Source organism: Xenopus laevis, chromosome 1L (genome assembly GCF_017654675.1).
Source record: "Xenopus laevis strain J_2021 chromosome 1L, Xenopus_laevis_v10.1, whole genome shotgun sequence".
Classification (NCBI taxonomy): Eukaryota; Metazoa; Chordata; class Amphibia; order Anura; family Pipidae; genus Xenopus; species Xenopus laevis.
The window spans coordinates 57,737,504-57,757,503 of NC_054371.1; the positions used below are offsets into that span (position 1 = coordinate 57,737,504).

General features: G+C 39.5%; 1 protein-coding gene across 1 annotated transcript; it reads right to left on the reverse strand.

Moving 5' to 3' along the window:
* Positions 1–10,049: 10,049 nt before the first annotated feature.
* Positions 10,050–19,694, reverse strand: LOC108699284 (lecithin retinol acyltransferase). Its single transcript, XM_018231278.2, has 2 exons — positions 19,077–19,694; positions 10,050–10,435 (listed from the first exon to the last, which is right to left on the reverse strand). Exons 1-2 carry the CDS (start codon positions 19,605–19,607, stop codon positions 10,283–10,285), a joined length of 684 nt encoding a protein of 227 aa, XP_018086767.1. The 5' UTR covers positions 19,608–19,694; the 3' UTR covers positions 10,050–10,282.
* Positions 19,695–20,000: the final 306 nt, after the last annotated feature.

Below are 20,000 nucleotides of genomic sequence, written 5' to 3' on the forward strand. Positions count from 1 at the left end.
TGATAACTACAGCTTGTATCAGCAGTATGGCAGTCCTCTGCAAAATGGGAATCATTTAGCCTTGAGTCTGTGATCAAAGAACTTGAGCAGGGGAGTCAAGGAATCCTATCATGTGGAACATACACCCAGATCAACCGATGCAGGCCAAAGAGGAAGGGTCACCCTTTTCCAAACACTATATTAAAGGGCCAATGAAAGATATACATAGAAAAGTATAACTAGATACATGGGTTTTTACCCAGCAACTAGGGAAATGAGGAACTGTAGGGTATAAAATCCATAGGGCCTGTTAACCATATGGGTCCCTAATACTGATTGGTTGCTGTGTGTACTTAACCACACAGAAAGCATAGTATCTGTTAATACATAGCCCAATTGCTATAGCCTCCGTATTAAAAGAAGAGTAAAAAATCACATGCAAAATGTCATTATAATTAGCCTTTCAGCCTCTCGCCCCTATATTTTGGGTGGAAAAACTAACAATACAAGACATAAAAAGCTCACTGAAAAATAAATTGTGCACCATTGTGTGCCATTCAGATTGCGCAAGCTGGGGACAGCCAGGGAGAGGCACCAGGGATCCCTTATGCCTGACAGCACTGTACTCTGCACCTTGCACTGGATTATGAACTGAGCAAAAAGCACACTAGCAGTGCTTAAAGGACACAACTGTTACTGCATGTAAAGGGCCAAAATCTTATGTAGATAAGAGCTCCTGTAGTTCCTAGCCCTTTGTGCTTAAATTGGTCCTCTAAGATACCACTACAAAATATGCCTGCACTACTGGACTTGTAGTAACTTCCAGTTATACCACTGGTTTGTATACTTAATACTAGCCCAGAAGCAATTTCAAGTTATAGTTCACATTTTAAGTAAATTTTTGATATGTTTTAGAATGTCCCATTCTTATCAGCTTTTCAGTTGTTCTGAATAGTTTTATAGTTTTTTCACTATTTTTTTGATTATTTGTCTTTCTATTCTATTACTACCTTTCAGATGGGGGTCACTGACCCCTTCGGCCAAAAACCTATTGCTCTGAAAGGTTAAAATGTTATTGTTATTGAAACTTTGTAATACTTATCTTTGTGTTCAGGTCCTTTCCTTTTTATCTTTTTTATTCAATCCAGTGCCTGGTTGCTATGTTAAATTACTAACAAAACAACTCGAAAGCTAAATAACTAAGAAACCATAAAAATACCAATTGCAAATTGTCTGAGAATGTCAACATACTAAAAGATAATTTAAAGGGGAACAACCCATTTAAGTTCTAGATACAACATTCAAATAGTTGAAGATATATAGTAACATATGGAGTGTTACCATTTTAGAGGCCCATCATTTACTTATAACTGTCTCCACAAAGAATGCATGATCCTGGTAAAGGAATGTACCATATTTTCTGGCAATTTCTACTGAACAATTTCTACTGAACATAGTGTCTGTGGCTCTATGCACTAAAGGCATAATCATTCTTATTAACACTTTTTGTTGTGCGGTGCTTCAAGTCTTGTCAACCTATCAGACTTTTGGGATAGATTATGATATTGCAGCTGTATTGCCTTTTAAGCAGCTATTTTTATTAACTAACAGGTCCTGTTTTACAGTTGAGCTGCTCTTTCCACAAAGATGTTAATGTGCTTTAACCAGACAAATAAGGAGAAGACTGAGTTAATTTATTCATACACAAGGTGGGGAGCCAAACTCAGCTAAAAATACATGATTGACAAATGGACATGGTATGGCAGCTCAAAAGAAATAATGCAGAAAGTTCCTGGTGAGTTAGGTTCACAATGGATGAATGTTGTGTCTGTATCCAGGAGAAGAAGGACAGCACTGCAATGCTATTAAAGTAATATAAGATATTTTGAATGTTTTGCAGTGCTTGCATTTAATAAAAAGAAGGTCTCGTTTCTGGGAGATGCTTCATTCAGAAGTTGTTTGTAGTTAAGAGTAAGGGTGGTTTGGTGGGTCCTGGTCAATGTCCCCTTTGCTTATTTAGTAGAGCAGCATCCAGCTGTTGTTGTATGTTACTTCCCAGGAGAGCAGCTGGAATCAGACAAAGCAGACTTCTAAAAGCTACACCTTCATGTTACTAGTCTAAAGCTGGCCATAGATATTAAATATGTAAATATTTTTAAAAGATCCGATTGTCACCGTGAGACCACGATTATCTCGAAACAATCGTATGAATTGTCCATCAACTAAAAAGACCATTTGCCAGGAAAACAAAGGGGAGCTGCCTGCTTGTCCCTGCAAACATAGATAGATTGCACTGGGACCGATAAAGATTTTTTAACCTGGTCGATCAATTTTCTGACAGATGTCGGGCGAAAAAATCGTAAGATGTACGATCGCTCGAATCCCACTAACCGCACAATCAAAGGATTGGTCGGACTTCACTAAAATCGGTCGTTCGGCAAGAAAAATATTTGCGTCTATGGGAACCTTAAGATGATTTGCAATTGGTCTTGGTTTTTTTAGGGTTTTTTAGTTATTTAGTGTTTTGGTCAGCAGCTTTCCAGCTTGGTATTTTAGCAGCTATATGGGTATTGTTCCTGGGAGAGGAGAGGGCCTGCATAGAAAGATAAGCAAAAAAGTAGCAATAACAATAAATGTGTAGCCTAACTGACCAATAGTGTTTTGCTGCTGGGGTTAGTGACCCCCATTTGAAAGCTGGGAAGAGGCAAAGAATTGTAAAGCTATGAAGAAAATATTGAAAACCAACTGCAAAGTTGGTAGAAGTAGGCCATTTTATAACATGCTCAAAGTTTACTTAAACTTGAACCACCATATTATCTGTCTACAGACCATACAAGATGGCAAAAATGAATTTAAGTCATTCCCTTAGTAAAACATCAACTGAATTTTAAAATGATTTCTGTGGCATTTTCCTGATCCCCCTTGGCATATTTTTAATTTCCATCACAGCTTAGAACCATGATTTGAAACTTTTCTTAATCAGTTGGGCACATCCCTACCCAGATTAAATAAGGGTTACAGGTTTATATCTACGTTAATGGGAACAACTTGTTGCATGACAATTTTATGGCACAGGTTGTTGAGGAGCCAACTGGAAAAAATGCTATTCTTGATTTTGTGATCTCAAATAACCCAGAACATAGCAAATGTGCAAATCATTGAACCCCTGGGTAATAGTGACCATAATGTTACATCATTTAATGTCTGGTGCAAAAAACAAATATACACTGGGGCAACAAAAAACATGAATTTCTGCAAAGTTAAATTTAGTTCCTTGAGGGCTGCCCTACAGAGCATTGATTGGGGCATTACGTTTTTAGCTAAAACACAGAACAGAAATGGTTGTAATTTAAAATGATATTAAATATTTACTGTTCTCAATTTATTCCCTTAAGGAGTAAATGTAGAAGCTCTAAGAATCATCCTATGTGGCTTAATATAGAAATAAAAAAGTTAATAGGAAAGAAGAGAAAGGAATTTAAAAACTACAAGTCTTTTGGGACAGAAGCTGCATTTAATGAATATAAACACTATAATAAATGTTGTTAATCAGCAATCCAGAAGGCAAAGAAAAGAAATGAAGAGTGCATTGCGGCTAAGGCTAAGACTAACCCCAAAAAGTTTTTTAAGTATATTAAAGGAAAACTATACCCTCCAAACAATGTATGTCTCTATAAAAAGATATTGCATAAAACAGCTCATGTGTAAAACCCTGCTTCATGTAAATAAACCATTTTCATAATAATATACTTTTCTAGTAGTATGTGCCATTGGGTAATCATAAATAGAAAATTGCCATTTTAAAAAATAAGGGCTGCCCTCTGGGATCGTAGGATTCACTGTACTCACAAACATACCAACAAACCATACATGTTAGGTCACATGAGCCAATTAAAAGACAGAGTTGTGTCTTTTGCTTCCACACTTCTTCCTGTTACAGTTGTAGTATTTCTGGTCAGGTGATCTCTGAGACAGCACAGAGACCATCACGAAATGGTGGCTCAAGGCAAGAGATGTAAAACGGCAATATTTACTTAAATATATATTCCAGTTTGGTAAGATTCTTTAATATGCCACTTAATATGATATGAACTATCTGTTGCTTAAGTGTTCATTTTGGGGGTATAGTTTTCCTTTAATAGTAAAAAGTTATGGGTTGAGAGTATTGCTCCCTTAAATAATGGCACCAGTATGGTTGTAACAGATACAGAAAAGGCAAATGTGCTAAATCAGTTCTTTTCTTCAGTGTATACAATAGAGGAGTCAGAGTTTCCAGGCTCACTTCATAGCTGCACTGATGGCTCAACTCAATCTAGTCAGTGGCTGACTCAGGATATGATTCATAAAGCTTAATAAACATTAATCACATTCAACATTTTGTCCTAGTGAATGGCATTATGAGCAGCAATCAGCATGGCTTTATGAAGTATAGGTCATGTCAGACTAATTTGATTGCTTTTTATGATGAGGTAAGTAAGATGCTGGACAGTGGGGGGGGGGGCAGTAGATATGATCTATTTGGATTTTGCCAAAGCATTTGATACCGTGCCCCACAAACGTCTGCTTTCTAAACTAAAGGTGGCCATACACGGGCAGATAAAAGCTGCCGACAGACCATGCTGGCAGCTTATTGGCCCGTGTATGGGGCCCCCATACACGGGCCAATACACGGGCCAAATCCAGTTTGATCGCGGCCGCATCTGTTCGTTGATGCGGTCCTGCGATCCGACCCCCGTATACCATGAGTTAGGATCCGAGCGTTGGGCCCTAGGGCCCACGATCGGATCAGCACGATATTGCCCACCTCAAGGTGGGCATATCGGAGAGAGATCTGCTCATTTGGCAACATGGCCAAACGAGTAGATCTCTCCGTGTATGGCCACCTTAAGGTCTGTTGGGCTTAATGAAGTCGTTTGCACATGGATAGGAAACTGGCTACAGGATCGGGTACAGAGGGTGGTTGTTAATGGTACATTCTCTACTTGGAGTAAGGTTCTTAGTGGGGTCCCTCAGGGCTCGTTATTGGGTCCACTTTTATTTAACTTGTTTATTAATGACTTAGGAGAAGATATTATTAATGACTTAGGAGAAGATATTGTAAGTAATGTATCAGTGTTTGCCGATGACACAAAACTATCCAGCCCAATTAATTCCATCCAGGATGTGGCATCCTTGCAACATGATCTTGACAAACTGGCAATCTGGGTAGCTAAGTGGCAAATGAGATTCAATGTTGATATATGTAAAGTCATGCACCTGGGATGTAAAAATATGCAAGCCACTTATACCCTTAATGGGACTGCACTAGGCAAATCCATTATGGAAAAGGACCTTGGAGTCTTGTAGATGATAAACTTGGCTGTAGCAAGCAATGCCAGTCAGCAGCATCAAGGGCAAATAAGGTCTTGAACTGTATTAAAAGGGGCATAGATTCAAGGGAGGAGGGGGTCATTCTTCTACTTTATAGAGCCCCGGATAAGGCCCCATCTAGAATATGCCGTACAGTTTTGCTTTTCAATGCTCATACAGGACATTATTGTATTAGAGAGGGTACAAAGAAGGGCAACTAAGCTGGTAAAAGCTATGGAAAATCTTAGCTATTAGGAAAGACTGGCCAAATTGGGATTGTTCACGATGGAGAAAAGGCACTTAAGGGATGATATAATAACTATGTATAAATATATAAGGGGATCATATAATAATGTCTCTAATGCTTTATTTACCTGTAGATCTTTCCAGCTGAGCTGACGTAAGGTCACCTATTCCATTTAGAAGAAAGAAGGTTCCGCCTAAATATTCGGAAGGTTTTTTTTACAGTGAGAGCTGTGAAGATGTGGAATTCTCTCCCTGAATCAGTTGTCCTGGCTGATACATTAGATAGCTTTAAGAAGGGGCTGATGGCTTTTTAGCAAGTGAGGGAATACAGGGTTATGGAAGATAGCTCATAGTACAAGTTGATCCAGGGACTGGTCCAATTGCCATTTTTGAGTCAGGAAGTACATTTTTCCCCCTCTGAGGAAATTGGAAGGCTTCAGATGGGTTTTTTGCCTTCCACTGGATCAACCAGAGGCGGGCCAGGCTAGCCGGGCGCCCTAGGCGACCCAGCCGGCCAGCTCGCCCTCACTTCCCCCGTCGCTTGCGCATTGACGTCACATGCTTACACGCAAGCATGTTGATGGGGCGCAGTGACGCGTATGCACGCAGACTACACAAGTTTATGCGATGCATGCCGCCGACGCTCGCGTAAGTGAAAGTTAAGTCTGGCGAGTAGTAGAGTCTGGTCTAGGAGTAGTCAGAAGAGGTAGCTGCCCAGCGCCCCTCAAGTGTTGCACCCTAGGCAGCTGCCTCTTCTGCCTACCCCTAGTTCCGGCCCTGGGATCAACTGGCAGTTAGGCAGGTTAAAAAAAGTTAAAAGGGTAAACTTGATGGACTTGTGTCTTTTTTCAATCTAACTTACTATGTTACTATGCAAAATGGCTCTTTAAATCCAGCTACTGCCATTTATAGGCAGATTTGTCAGTCAGGCTCCTCAGTCTCACACTGCTTTAGGAAGCTGCCCCCATAATAGCAATGCATGAGCTGCTGGCAGTACTTGGCTTCCGTGCAGTATTCTTGGATTCATTTGCAAAAGCAGTCCTATGATTATCTTGCCAAATTCTATAATCATACAGCACACCTTGATTGGATTCACATATTTCATTTTGCTCATTCCTATTTGTGTAATTACCCCGCAGTGCTTGTTTATACTTCCTAAGTAGAAATGCCTTCAGTCTAGTGTTGGAATAGCCCTTTTTAGGCAGTTGACCTTAGGTGGTTGACATGGGGGAAGGGAGGGGTTACACTGATCTCTATATAGTCCTAATCAATGCTGGAACACAGAATTGGAAACAGGGTTGTCATCAGCTCCATTTTCCTGATCAGCTCCCTAAAGGACAGACAGGTCTTTGAAATGTATCCTGGACTAATCCCATGCCATGACAGGCAGATCTGTCACCAGGAAGGAGTTTCAACATGACATGGAATGTCTGAATTCTTTAACATCTGCCCTTAGTCAGTCATGAAGCCAATGTACTGCACTATCGGTCCCCTAGCAATGGCTCTGGGTCTCTAGGGGCGTTTAATATACATGGGACAGACTCCAGACACAAGTTCTCTATGAATGAGCACTAAGGAGCATGCTTTTGCACCCCGTAGACTACGTAAACCTTATATCTAAAGCTTGATCCTCTTTTCCTTAAAATGTGTATGCATGTACTGTATGTATGTGTCTATAACATTACCACAGGGTCGTTTTCATGCCAGCACAATATATAATTTAAGTTAAAAAGATTACCAGTCTGAACCTTGACCAGTCCTTTCATTTTACAGCTAACATCCTATGTTCTCTGAACTGATGCTTAAACGATACTCAGAATTATTAATCTGATGTCAAATTGTTTCATGTTAGAATATGATCCAAAAAAAAAAAAAGAATGCGCAGTTTGATTTAGAATGCACAAATTGTAATATTTTGTAGTGCTAATTTTTAGCAATAGCAGCTTTCAATTTTTGGGGCGTTATTATTAGCGATGCATCGAATCCACTATTTTGGATTCTGCCCGAACCCCTGAATCCTTCATGAAAGATTTGGCCGAATACCAAACCGAATCCAAATCTTAATTTGCATATGCAAATTAGGGGTGGGAAGGGGAAAACATTTTTTACTTCCTTGTTTTGTGACAAAAAGTCATGTGATTTCCCTCCCCACCCCTAATTTGCATATGCAGGCATAAGGATTTGGCCAAATCCTGCTGAAAAAGGCCAAACCCGAACTGAATCCTGGATTCGGTGCATCCCTAGTTATTATGATGCTTGAGAATCTCAGTCATCAAACAGTGCCACAGATTGCAAAATGGATTGAGATCAGTTTTTTTGGACTAGGCTGTTATTGGGCATTCACCTTATTTTTGTTGAGACACTCCAGTGGCCTGTGTTTGTGACATTTATACCATACATTTTCCCATGTGTCCTATGCTTTAAAGTGCTAGATTTTGACCCCTTGATGCATTAAAGGGGAAACACCTGAGAGCAGAATATCACTGCAGTGTATGTCATTCATTAAAATGAGAATTGGTTAAAAGGGTCTAAAGCCAATGGCACACATTACACTCTATGTGAAAGTTCTTTTCCAAAGTAACATGGACTAATTATGTTTATGCAACAAACACCCAAGCAAGGACACAACTTGATACTTTGTTAGACTCTAGCAGGCCTGGACTGGCAATCTGTGGGTTCTGGCAAATTCCAGAGGGACTGCTGTAAGATGCCATAGACAGTCACTATTTAGTGGGCTGGTGGAGAACTACTTGGACCTCTGTGTACTTGGAATGGCCTATTTTGATTCCCAATCCAGACCTGGACTCTAGTTCTGTTCAGAATCGCATACAAAACAGCTTGCAGCCATGAGCAGTAAATTCAGGGGCTGATGAGTGGTATAATATCCATTTTGGTTTTACATTTAACAATTTATTTTCTGCTCTGCAAAGATCTAGGGGGTTATTTATTAAGCATTGTGTTGTGTTTTCCACGAAAATTCGATTTTTTTTTTTAGTAAAACTTACATTTTCGGGTTAAAAACAAAAACTTAAATTTTTCCTTTTAAAACCTGTCCAGGTCATGTAGGAGTCAGTGACAGAGGTCCCTTGAACCATTTGAAGATGTTAATAGCCTTCAGGATGTTAGAGTCTTTTCAGAGGGTTTTGCCCGAAAACTTTGAGCGAATCGAGTTTGTATTTTGCTGGAAACGCGATCAATACGAGTTTTCGTGTTTCGCAACTCAAACTCGCAGAATCAAGTTTTATCCATTCAAGATTTTCTTAAATAAGATACCATTCAAGTTGTGAGTGCATTTGAGGTATAAAAAACTCCCTAATTCTAAGTCCCTAATTCCCTGATTTTAATTAATTATTTCCCTAAATTCCTAATTCAGGGACAACATCAGTAATGTAGCAGCACCGTTGGGATGTTGGAAATTAAACGTGTTGGCTTATCAGATGCAGTTTCTCTTGATTATATACTGTATAAAAATACCAGAGTGAACAAGACCATCCTGACCTGCATGATACTGACATGAGAACTAAATTGCAGCATTATGAAGCTTTATATGATATGGGATCTGTCATCCAGCAACCCATTATGCAGACAGCTCCAAAATATGGAAACCAAAAAATAAGGAAAGCACACTCTGTAAATAAATGAAAACAAATTTATTCCATGGTAGTTACCCCACATGGCAACAGCATGTCGCCCTACGCGTTTCGACCTACCAAGGTCTTCATCAGGAGCACAAAAAATCAAAAAAGGCAGCTGCCTTTTATTTTTTGGTTTCATGCATGATTTTTTGGAAACTACAGATGGGTAGCCTACTATAGGATTAGCACCTCGCATACATTTACTTTTTATAGTTTTTTGATTTTTTATTAGGGAGTGTGCGCCTTCTGTCTTTGATGTTTTGTATGTGTTCTCCCAAAATATGGAAAGGCCATCTCTCAGACTCCATTTTAATCAAATAATGCAGGTTTTAAAAAACGGTTTTACTCTATAATATATAACAGTACCCTGTCCGTGATCCAATCTAGGATGTAATTAATCCTTATTGGAGACTGTATAATCCTATTTTATTTATTTAATGGTTACATCATTTTTTTAGTAGTTTTAAGATTTGGAGATCCAAATTATGGAAAGACTCCTTATCAGGAAAAACCCCAGTTTCAGAATATTCTAGTTAGCAGGTCACATACATATACTTATACTTGCCACACAATTAAAAAGGGGAGAGATATGTTAGTTAATACTATAGACTTTATATTATTATATTACAGTGTTCTTTACAGTAACAGTAGGTTAAACTTCCTCTACTATACCATGATTATCTGAAACCAGAGTGGAATGTATGAATGATTTCATACACACACAAAAAAAAACATAATCAAGAAGTATACTGACAGAATGTATTTCTTAAAGAAGAAATCATGGCAATTGTTAAAATTGTATTATTTTATTTTGTGATACAGAGAAAAATGTATATAAAAGTAATATATGTGCTTAATTATTTTTATATATATATATAGTTTATAGTACTTTTACATCATGTCTTCTTTCTTAGTATATGATGAAAAACCCTGACTAATAATAAAGCCAGAAAATGTAAAAAAAAAAAAAAATGGATTGTGATGTTTTGAACTTTCTGACTTTCTGCATCCCCCATAAATATTTTATCTTACATATTTACACACACAAAGTTGGCCGTGCTTGGTCTTCTTCTCTAGCTTGCCATCCACAGTATGAAGGTAATGAGGAGACTGGGAAAGGTGATGTAAGGTTCCAAGCCGATGCAGAGTATTAGCAGCAGTCCCGAGGCCGCAGAGACAAATACACTTCTCTGGTCACGGATAATCCTCTTTAGTGTTTCACAGAACTGGAAAACAAAGCAAATATTTGTAGGAGTGATTATGATCTAATCTTATGAAACCGTAACTGGACGAATGCTTTGCTTTCCCATACTCATTAAAGCTGGGCTTACAGTAGCCAGATGCAAATTGCTCAACTACTAAAATAGAGCAACTGCTGACATAACTTCTTGATCCAGAGATAATGAATTGGGGCAAGTGGAATTCCCGCACTGAAAAGTTTTCGACCGATGGCAAATTGGGAAAAAAATTGCAATGGATTTATTATTTTAGCATAGTCTAGTAACATTTTAGAAGCACAAGGCCAAAAGCATTTGAAATTGCCCTTTATCTGACAGGAATCACCTGAAAATGTGGCACATTTTAGGTGAGATTGTCTTGAAAAGAGCAGGTACTATATCTTTCAGGCAGAGCTGGGCCAAGAATACTGGCGCTCAAAGAACGTACCTCTTACCCCACTACCCATCACTTGATGCTTCCTTTCCACCTCTGCCGCCAGTCACTCACTGCACACCCTTCATCTTGCTACCCCAACATTCCTCTTGCCATCCCAGCCTCCCACTTCTTCACTGGTGTGCCATTCCTGCTCGCCCTTTTAAAAATGTATAGTAAGTAAGGGCGATTGAAGAGAATAATATATTATGTAGTCATTTTGTTGGGGGGGGGGGTTTGCACCCAATGGTGGGCAATTTCAAACATACTATAACATTTTTTTTAAAAAAAACAGCGGGCAAAAAACCTAAAATTTTCCGGTGTGCCATCACCCTTAAAGCATTGAGGTTCTATTGAGAATAAGAATGCAGCACTGCTACAAGAAAGGGTCTAAGCAGAATCAGCTCAACGTGTCTAATACAATATACCTGTACATGGATATTGGTCAGGTATAGAGTAGAATTATGAAAGGAGAACTGAAACATTCAATTTAGCTTCTGCATATGTCTATGAAGGTTGTCGTTTATCCAGGTCATGATATACAGTATCTAGTAGAGTGAAGTCTAAAGCAACTACACTAAGTTTTCTTGAAAACGTTTCACCACTCATCCGAGCAGCTTCTTCAGCTGAAGTACAGAACTGAAGAAGCCCCTCGAATGAGCGGTGAAACATTTCCAGGAAAACTCAGTTGCATTAGACTTCACTCTACTAGATACTGTAGGCTTCTTCATACTGATATAATAAACTTGCTATATATAATCAATTAAGCATTAGGACTGATTCTGAAAGTCCTGCATGTAGAGAGACATGATTTCTAGAAGGATCTAATACATATTGTAGGCAAAAGGAACCTCCTAAAGACTGTACTAGACATAACTACTAACAAAATCACTCTCCAACCCCGGCATGAGGAGAGAATGAAGGGGGAAATTCACTAAAGCGCGAAGCTGCTAAAGCTAGCGCAAATTTGCCAGCGTGACGTTGTTTCGTTATTCCGCCGATTTACTAACAGGTGCTGGCGTAAATTCGCTAGCGAAGTGGACCTACTCTAGCGCTACTTCACACCCTTACGCCAGGTGAAGTTTTTATCTAAGTCCCAAATAACGCTGGCGTCTTTTACTTTTTTAAGGGTGATAGGCTGAAAAAGATTGAAACATTTTTTGGGGGTACCCTCATTCCCCCCTACATTTCCTAACATATGGCAACTCAACAATACAATGGGCACATGTGTAGGGCAATAGAACACCTTTATTTTATATATTTAAAGGTTTCCTGGGCTTGTGTAGTGTAATGTAGTTGTTGCAGCATATATGTCCATTATATTTTAATTTTGCACCATATGCAAATTAGGCATCGCTATCGGAACTTCGCTTTGTCAGACGAAGTAACGGTAGCGCAACTTCGCATTTTAGTGAATTCGCGTAGCGCTGGCAAAAGTAAACCTGCCGAAGTGCGGCGAAGCTGTCGCAACCTCGGATCTTAGTGAATTTGCCCCGATGAGAGAGAGTTACAGAGAGGGAGATAGTGAAGAGTGACTTCATAAACGGTACAGAATTGTTAATTGATTATATTTCCAAAGTTTCTTATTTCAGTGAGATGAAGCTTATATTACATTTTCATGTTTGCATCAGTTCTCTTTTAAATTAATACAGGCAGGGGTTTGTGGAAACCTGCTATTGAGTTTAGCCTAATTTACTAATACACTGGCAGCTTTTCAACTGTTAATTCAGAATTACAGAAAGGCTGTCTCCCATAGACTCCGTTTTATCCAAATATTTTTAAAAATGATTTCCTTTTTTTCTGTAATAAAACATTACCATGTACTTGTTCTTGACTAAGATATACTTAATCCTTACTGGAAGCAAAACCAGCCTATTGGGTTTATTTATTACATGATTTTCTAGTAGACTTTAAAGGAACAATAACATTAAAACATTTAAAAAATGGGGGCAGCCATTCAAAGGAGAAAAGGCTCAGGTTACACAGCAGATAGATAAGCTCGGTAGAACATAATGTTATCTGTTATCCTCTATTCAACCTGTGCCATATAGCCTTTCTTTCAATTTCTGCCATTGCTACACAGCAGCTTGTTTATATGAACTATAGTAGTGTTTCTGAAGCAAACACATCAGTTTTACCAGTGTAGGGCAACACTACATGATATTTGTATTACTTTAAAACACTTTAAATTTTTGGTGTTACTGTTCCTTCAAACTATCAAGTTGCAAACTACAGAAAAATCCATTAACCGGGAAACCCCAGGTCCCGAGCATTCTGAATAACAGGTCCCATACCTGTACTTGCAAAACACAGGAGAAAAAGAATGCTCTCTGAATACTCAAACAGGTCACACTAATGAGATTTTTGCAATAATGTCATACAATATAATATATACACGAAAGATGCTTCCACTAATAACCCTTTCCAGTATTTCCATTGGTTACTTTTAATGTAGAAGTGCAAATTATATAAGGATATGTGCATTCGAGTACTGCAGCCACAAAAAATGAGGCCACGGGACAGGTAGTAATGTTGATAAAGATAAAGGTGTGGGTCACAGGTCAGATCATAAGCTACAAATAGGCTTCTCTTCCTCCTTACCACTTCCCCTGACTTCAGATGACTTCCAGGGTTATAATAATACCAATTGTGGTTTATGGCAGACGATGGGTAGTGGTTTAGGATGGAATTAGTGAGGAATTCTTGGATTTTATAATACTCGTTACATGTTGGGTTTTGGTTGCCTTTAAAAATGAGCTTACTACATTGGATCAGCGTTTGTATTCTGAAGGAGCCTTAATCTTGAGAATTTGCTACAGACAATAGAGTTCAAAAGGGTGGTAATTGAGTAAGGAGGCAAATAATGCCCTCAGCGTGGTGTGACCTATTTCTAACAGAGCAACATTCAAACAGAACTTATTCAACAAATATAGACTGTTTAGATGTTCCAATCCGGCATTACATTGTAATAATTGTAGATACTATTTCATACCAGAGATGTTCTAATTATAACCAGTCTGAAGAGGAAAGAACGAAATTGTGAAATCGATGAAAAGTGTTGTATGTACTGATATTTCAATAGCTTAAAGGAAAACTATACTCCCAGAATGAATACTTAACCCACCATCATATTAAGTGGTCTATTAAAGAATCTTACCAAACTGGAATATACTGTATATATATTTTGCCGTTTTGCATCGCTCACTTTGAGCCACCATTTTGTGATGGTCTGTGTGCTGCCTCGGAGATCACCTGACCAGAAATACTACAGCTCTAATTGTAAAAAGAAGAAGTGTGGAAGCAAAAGACAGAACTCTGTCTGTTAATTGGCTCATGTGACCTAACATGTATGGTTTGTTTGTGTGCACCTTGAATCGTAAGATCCCAGGGGTTGGACAATTTTCTATTTATGATTACCCAATGACACATACTACTAAAAAAGTATATTATTATAAACATTGTTTATTTACATTAAGCAGGGTTTTACATAAGAGCTGTTGCCATATGCAATATATTTTTTATAGAGACCTACATAGTCCAGGGGTATAGTTTTCCTTTAATTCCAGCTTGTGTATGTCAACCCCATTCATGCCCAAAATTGTTCACCAATTACCACAGATGTAAATATGTGCAATGGCTACTGAATCCTTATCCTGTCCTGCATCTAATATAGGGTGCCGTTTGTCCAAAAAGCATTCTGTATACAAAACTATCCCTATTACACAGAATGAATGTTTCTCATGGTACATAAGTATTTGTGAACATATACACAAAATATACAAAAGACATATTTTAATTAAATATGAGAACAAAATCTGGTTTGTGCCCAAAAGGATATCATTAGATTACAATACAAACTCGATTGTGTACATTTTAACAAGCAATCTGTTGCACAACTGTATAACATCCATGTAACAGATGCACTTATGTGTAAAGTTACTTACAGAATAAATTGTGTAAAACCGGGCAGGATTTCCAATGATTGATGCAGCAATTGGCCAATCGTGATTGCAACATCATAGCCCCCTCCCTGACATCACAATCTACCCCTGTAACATCATAGTCCCATCCCCATTGCATCATGGCCCTGCCCATACTCAACCAGGCCAAAATGTGGCAACCCTAAATATAATTCAGCCACTCCTGAGTACTGTGTGCAAACAAAAGGGGTCATTTATGTGGGGCAGCCCTCTAGCTCTTCATGAAAGGCATTTCCCCCCACTTACCTAAATAACTGCTGAACACCAAAAGCCCAATATTGTTCCTGCCATTCATAGTAATCACACCTATAAGCACTTCAGTCAGAGGTTTTCAGATTTAACCTAAAGTTATCATGGCTACAGAAGACCTAGTGCCGTCTCACAGCATTGCTGGACTAGTGCTGCCACCTGCTGTTTCCCTTGTAGAGAAAGCTAGACACACACACAGTAGCAATGAGTGAATCTGACGACATGCAATTAAAGTCAATGGGAATGTTTTCCACAACACAATAAAAAAGGTCAATACGCTTATTTTTGTGGTGACTTTTTCCACATAAAATACATTCAACGGGATATTTTTTCTCTGTGACTTTTTATCTGCAAACTACATTGGAATCAATGGGTGTTCCCCCGCCCCCCCAGTCAACTCCCCTAGTTTTCCCGTGGAGTTACGCATTTCCCCCCCAGCTTCCATTCACTATATGTCAATCTGTCAGTTTTGGAAAATTCCCCATCTAAGTTAGAACTGAGCATTCTGCACGGTGGAAGGGCCTGTGCACATGTGAAGTGACCATTCACGGACATCACAGGCGATTAGCTATGGGCGAATCAGACCCGTTTCACTTCAGCAAAAATTAGCGAAACAGCGAAAATTCGCCTAAATGCATTGAAGTCAAAATTTTTTTGACGGCCCATATACGTGACAATTTTTTTCTCTAATTGAAATCTATGGGCATCATTTTTGCAGCAAAACTTGCAATTTGACGCAATTTGTGTGCGTGTGCAGTGAAGTGACTGCAACACTCCCTGTGCCTGACCAAGGGGCAGATTTACTAAAGAGCAAAGTGGCTAACGCTTGCCACCCGCAGGGACATCACCAATTTACTAACAGTCGCAGGCGCCAATTCGCTAGCGAACAGAGCCGTCGATAGCTGTCATTCGCACTCTATAGCCAGGTGACTTTTCTCTCTTTACTTCAAAAATTCACTAAAAATGCGGATTTTACTGAACGTTAACTCTTTCGCCAGAGTTGCCTTCGCCACCTCAGACCAGGCAAAGTGCTAAAAAGCAGCTAGATCTTCCTCAATCTTCTGTCACTTACATCATATCCTGTGAGCTGAAATGCATCAAAGTTCAAAAAACGCTGACGACTTTTCCTTTATTGAAAAGGAATTGCCTGCAAAAGTCCTGATTTAACCTTTTTTTGGCTGACAAACTTTTTTTGGGTAACCTTTCTTCTCCAGACATTTCATTACATATGGAACATTCATTTTACAGTGGGCTCATGTGTAGGGCATTATATTAACTCGCTTGTCTTTATTAAGGTTCCCTGGACATGTATAAGAAAAAGTTGTAACTTCAGGTATTTGCACCAACATTTATAATAAAGACGTCCATACAACTTTCAATTACCCGCCGTATGCAAATTGACCTAAACGCAAGATCACTAGCAAATTTTCGCTAGGCACAAACTAACAATATCGCATCTTTGCTATGAAATGCTCGCACTCAGGGCCAGAACTAGAGGTAGGCAGAGTAGGCGCCCACCTAGGGTGCAGTCGTAGAGGGGCACACTTTTAAAGGGAAAGAATTTTTTTTTTAAATTTATTTTATAATTTATTTAATTTTGAAGGTTCTCCCATGCGCCCAGCAGAGTTCCGCTCCACTCCCCACCTCCCTCTTACCTGCCCTTTGCCCCCTGGATCTGATTGCACCTCTCTCCCTCCAGTTGAAAAAAGGAAAGCAGTCGAACGCGATGTCGAAGCCCTGGGGTCCGGATGCGCGTGGTGAAATCAAGTCCACAAGTCCGCATAGAGAGCAGAGCTGCGCTGGCCTGGCACTTTGGGTTGGTGTGCGCATTGAAGAGAACCAGCTCAGCCCAGGCAAGCGTTGACGGTGCGGCATACTAAGCAGCACAGAGTGGTGTGAGAAGTGACTGTGAGCAGCCAGAGAAGTACAGTGACACTTATCTGGGGCAATATATTTGGTGTTGCTGCTTAGACTTAGGGGGCAATGCATTGTTGGAACTTGGCACAACAGGTACAGATTTGGGGGGGCAATATGCTGGAGGCACAACAGGTACAGACTTGGGGGGAGCAATATGCTGGAGGCACAACAGGTACAGACTTGGGGGGAGCAATATGCTGGAGGCACAACAGGTACAGACTTGGGGGGAGCAATATTCTGGAGGCACAACAGGTACAGACTTGGGGGGAGCAATATGCTAGAGGCACAACAGGTACAGACTTGGGGGGGGGCAATATGCTGGAGGCACTACAGGTACAGACTTGGGGGGAGCAATATGCTAGAGGCACAACAGGTACAGACTTGGGGGCAATGTAGAGGTTTTCTTTATTAAAAAAACATAAGTGATTAGGTGGGAAATGGTCCTACAGAACGGGGGGGGGGGTTGGCACTAATAGAAGCACTTGCCTAGGGTGCCAAACTACCTTGGCCCGTCTCTGCTTGTACTGCCGAAGTAATGCTAGCAAAAAGTTGCCAGTGTTCGGAGACCAGGGCGCAACTTCACATATTAGTGAATTAGCGTCGTGGTAGCAAAAACCAAAAGATATGTAGTTAGCAAAATGCAAACAGAGCATGGTTGCTAAATTGTAATTGCATCAATACATGGGTAAAGAAGTCAGAATTTTTTTTAAAAAAAGTATCTTATTTTTGCAGTCGTATGTAAGGGGATGTGATTCACAGAAAAGAGTTCTGACTGCAGCTGTTGTGACTGGACAGAGACAACCAAAAAGGCTGGGGGGAGGCAGAATAAATGTTACCTGAACAGGTGAAATGGATGCCATCCAGTCCTACAAGAAGATTGGCACTTGCAGGTGGTGGGACCTTCACTAGTAGAAGAGTTGGACACATTGATAACCTTAAAGGAGTTTATAGAAGAGACTATAGGATGATACTTCTGGAGATAAATAACCTACAGACCTACTTACCACCAGAGGGCTTACTGTTGTCAGGAATATAGTGTTAAACTTCAACAGAAACTCACAGAGACAAACTACCATAGAGATACACTGTACTGCAGACAGATCATTATAGCGGCACTCAAAGAGCAAGCAACTTTGATATAATAGGTTATAGTATGGCTAAAAACTACACAGTGGAATAAAGGATTCCCAGAGCTACATATGATCTGTTGTTTGTGTATGTAAAGAGAGTGCCTTTTATTTACCCTAAAATTCTGCATATACAAGGGCCCTAATGTGCACAGAATGTATTAGTATTGATGAACATTTATACAGATATGAGATCCTTTATCTGGAAACCCATTATCCAGAAAGCTTCTAGTTATGGAAAGGAGGTCTCCCATAGACTCGACTTTAGCCAAATAATCCAAATGTTTAAAAATGATACTTGATCCAAACTAAGATATAATTAATCCTTATTGGAAGCAAAACCAGCCTGTTGGGTTTATTTAATGTTTACATGATTTTCTAGTATGAAGATCTAAATTATGGAAGAACATTCCCAAACATTCTGGAAAACAGGTCCCATACCTGTATACAGCCAAATGCTGATTTCACACTTTCCAGGGGACCAGAAAGAAAACCCCATGAATTCTGGGAAAATGTAAAATGGGGATATGTAAAATCAGGGATTTTCTGTATAAAAAGGGGGAAACTAACTAAAAACTAACTAATTAAAAATGTGGAAAAACTGACATTCACAGGGAAAATACAGTTTTTTAATGACGTCGATGCTATAACTTTTTATACGCAGTCTATCATTCATACTGTTTCCTGGTTGCTAGGACAAGTGTGACCATAGCAACCACATAGTTCAAATTTTAAGCTGTATAGCTTTATAACAAATGACTGTAAATGCTTAGAACATAGCATGTTTGACATTTACAGCTCGTCAGCTAAACAGTGTTAATAGTCACTGGGGTTTTGCATATAATCTCATTGAAATGTTAGCTGCCTATATCTGTATTTGCACTTTCGCTTCTATACAAAGGTATGGGATTCCTAGCAATGAAGACAAATGGAGACATATTCACCTTGTCGGTCTGAAAGCTGACAGGCATGCCATATCTGCAGTAAGTGACAAAGTGCTCACAGTTGTTCCACAGGAGGCTGTAAGGTGTAGCGCCAACCAGTTTCTCTGCCCTCTGAGCCACTTCTTCATTAGTCAGAGGTTTTGTGTTGAAGCTTCTGTCCATGTGGTTTACTAAGATATTTCCTCCATAGGCAAAATCCTGCACAGAGTCCACTCTAATGCTGGCTATCTTGGCCAGAACGCCCATGATAAGTCTTTTATTTGTTACTACTCTCCTTATTAAACATTGGTCGTCTGACAGAGCTGGAAGAATATCCGGCATCAAATGGGCCACTTTGTTATTCCCTAAATAGATTCCAAAATGAACAAACAGCGTCCTCGGGACCTCCAACAGGTCGCCTCTTTTAAAAAAGTGATCATCGTAATTTTTCGTCTGTCCCTGAACCTCCTCTATGCCAAATGGTTTAAAGTTAACAAACAAGGACAACTTATCCAAAAAAAAAAAAAGCAAGTCAAAGAGCGGGCTCTTCATTTCCCTCACCTTGATGGTGTCCTGTGCCTCAGTTAGGATTTCTGGAGAGTTGCTTTTTTTCTTTTTTTTTACTGGTAAATGGAAGAATATTTATAAGGATTGAGTCTTATAAAGTGACATCACAGCACAAAGGAGGTGATTGGCTGACAGGAATCTGCCTGTCCTCAGAATAAATAGTTTGTGTCATTGAAACAAACTCCCCCAGACATAAACACACGGCTCTGCTGTATCAATTCTTCAGTATCACTAAGCTGTCCCATAAAAGCACAAAGCAGGCACTCCCAGCCCACAACGAGTATTTTCCACAGACTATAACAGAGCGATTCATGAAGGCAGCTTTTGAAACATTCACTGGAAACAGACCTGGAAGGCTAGAATAACTGCATTTCACTT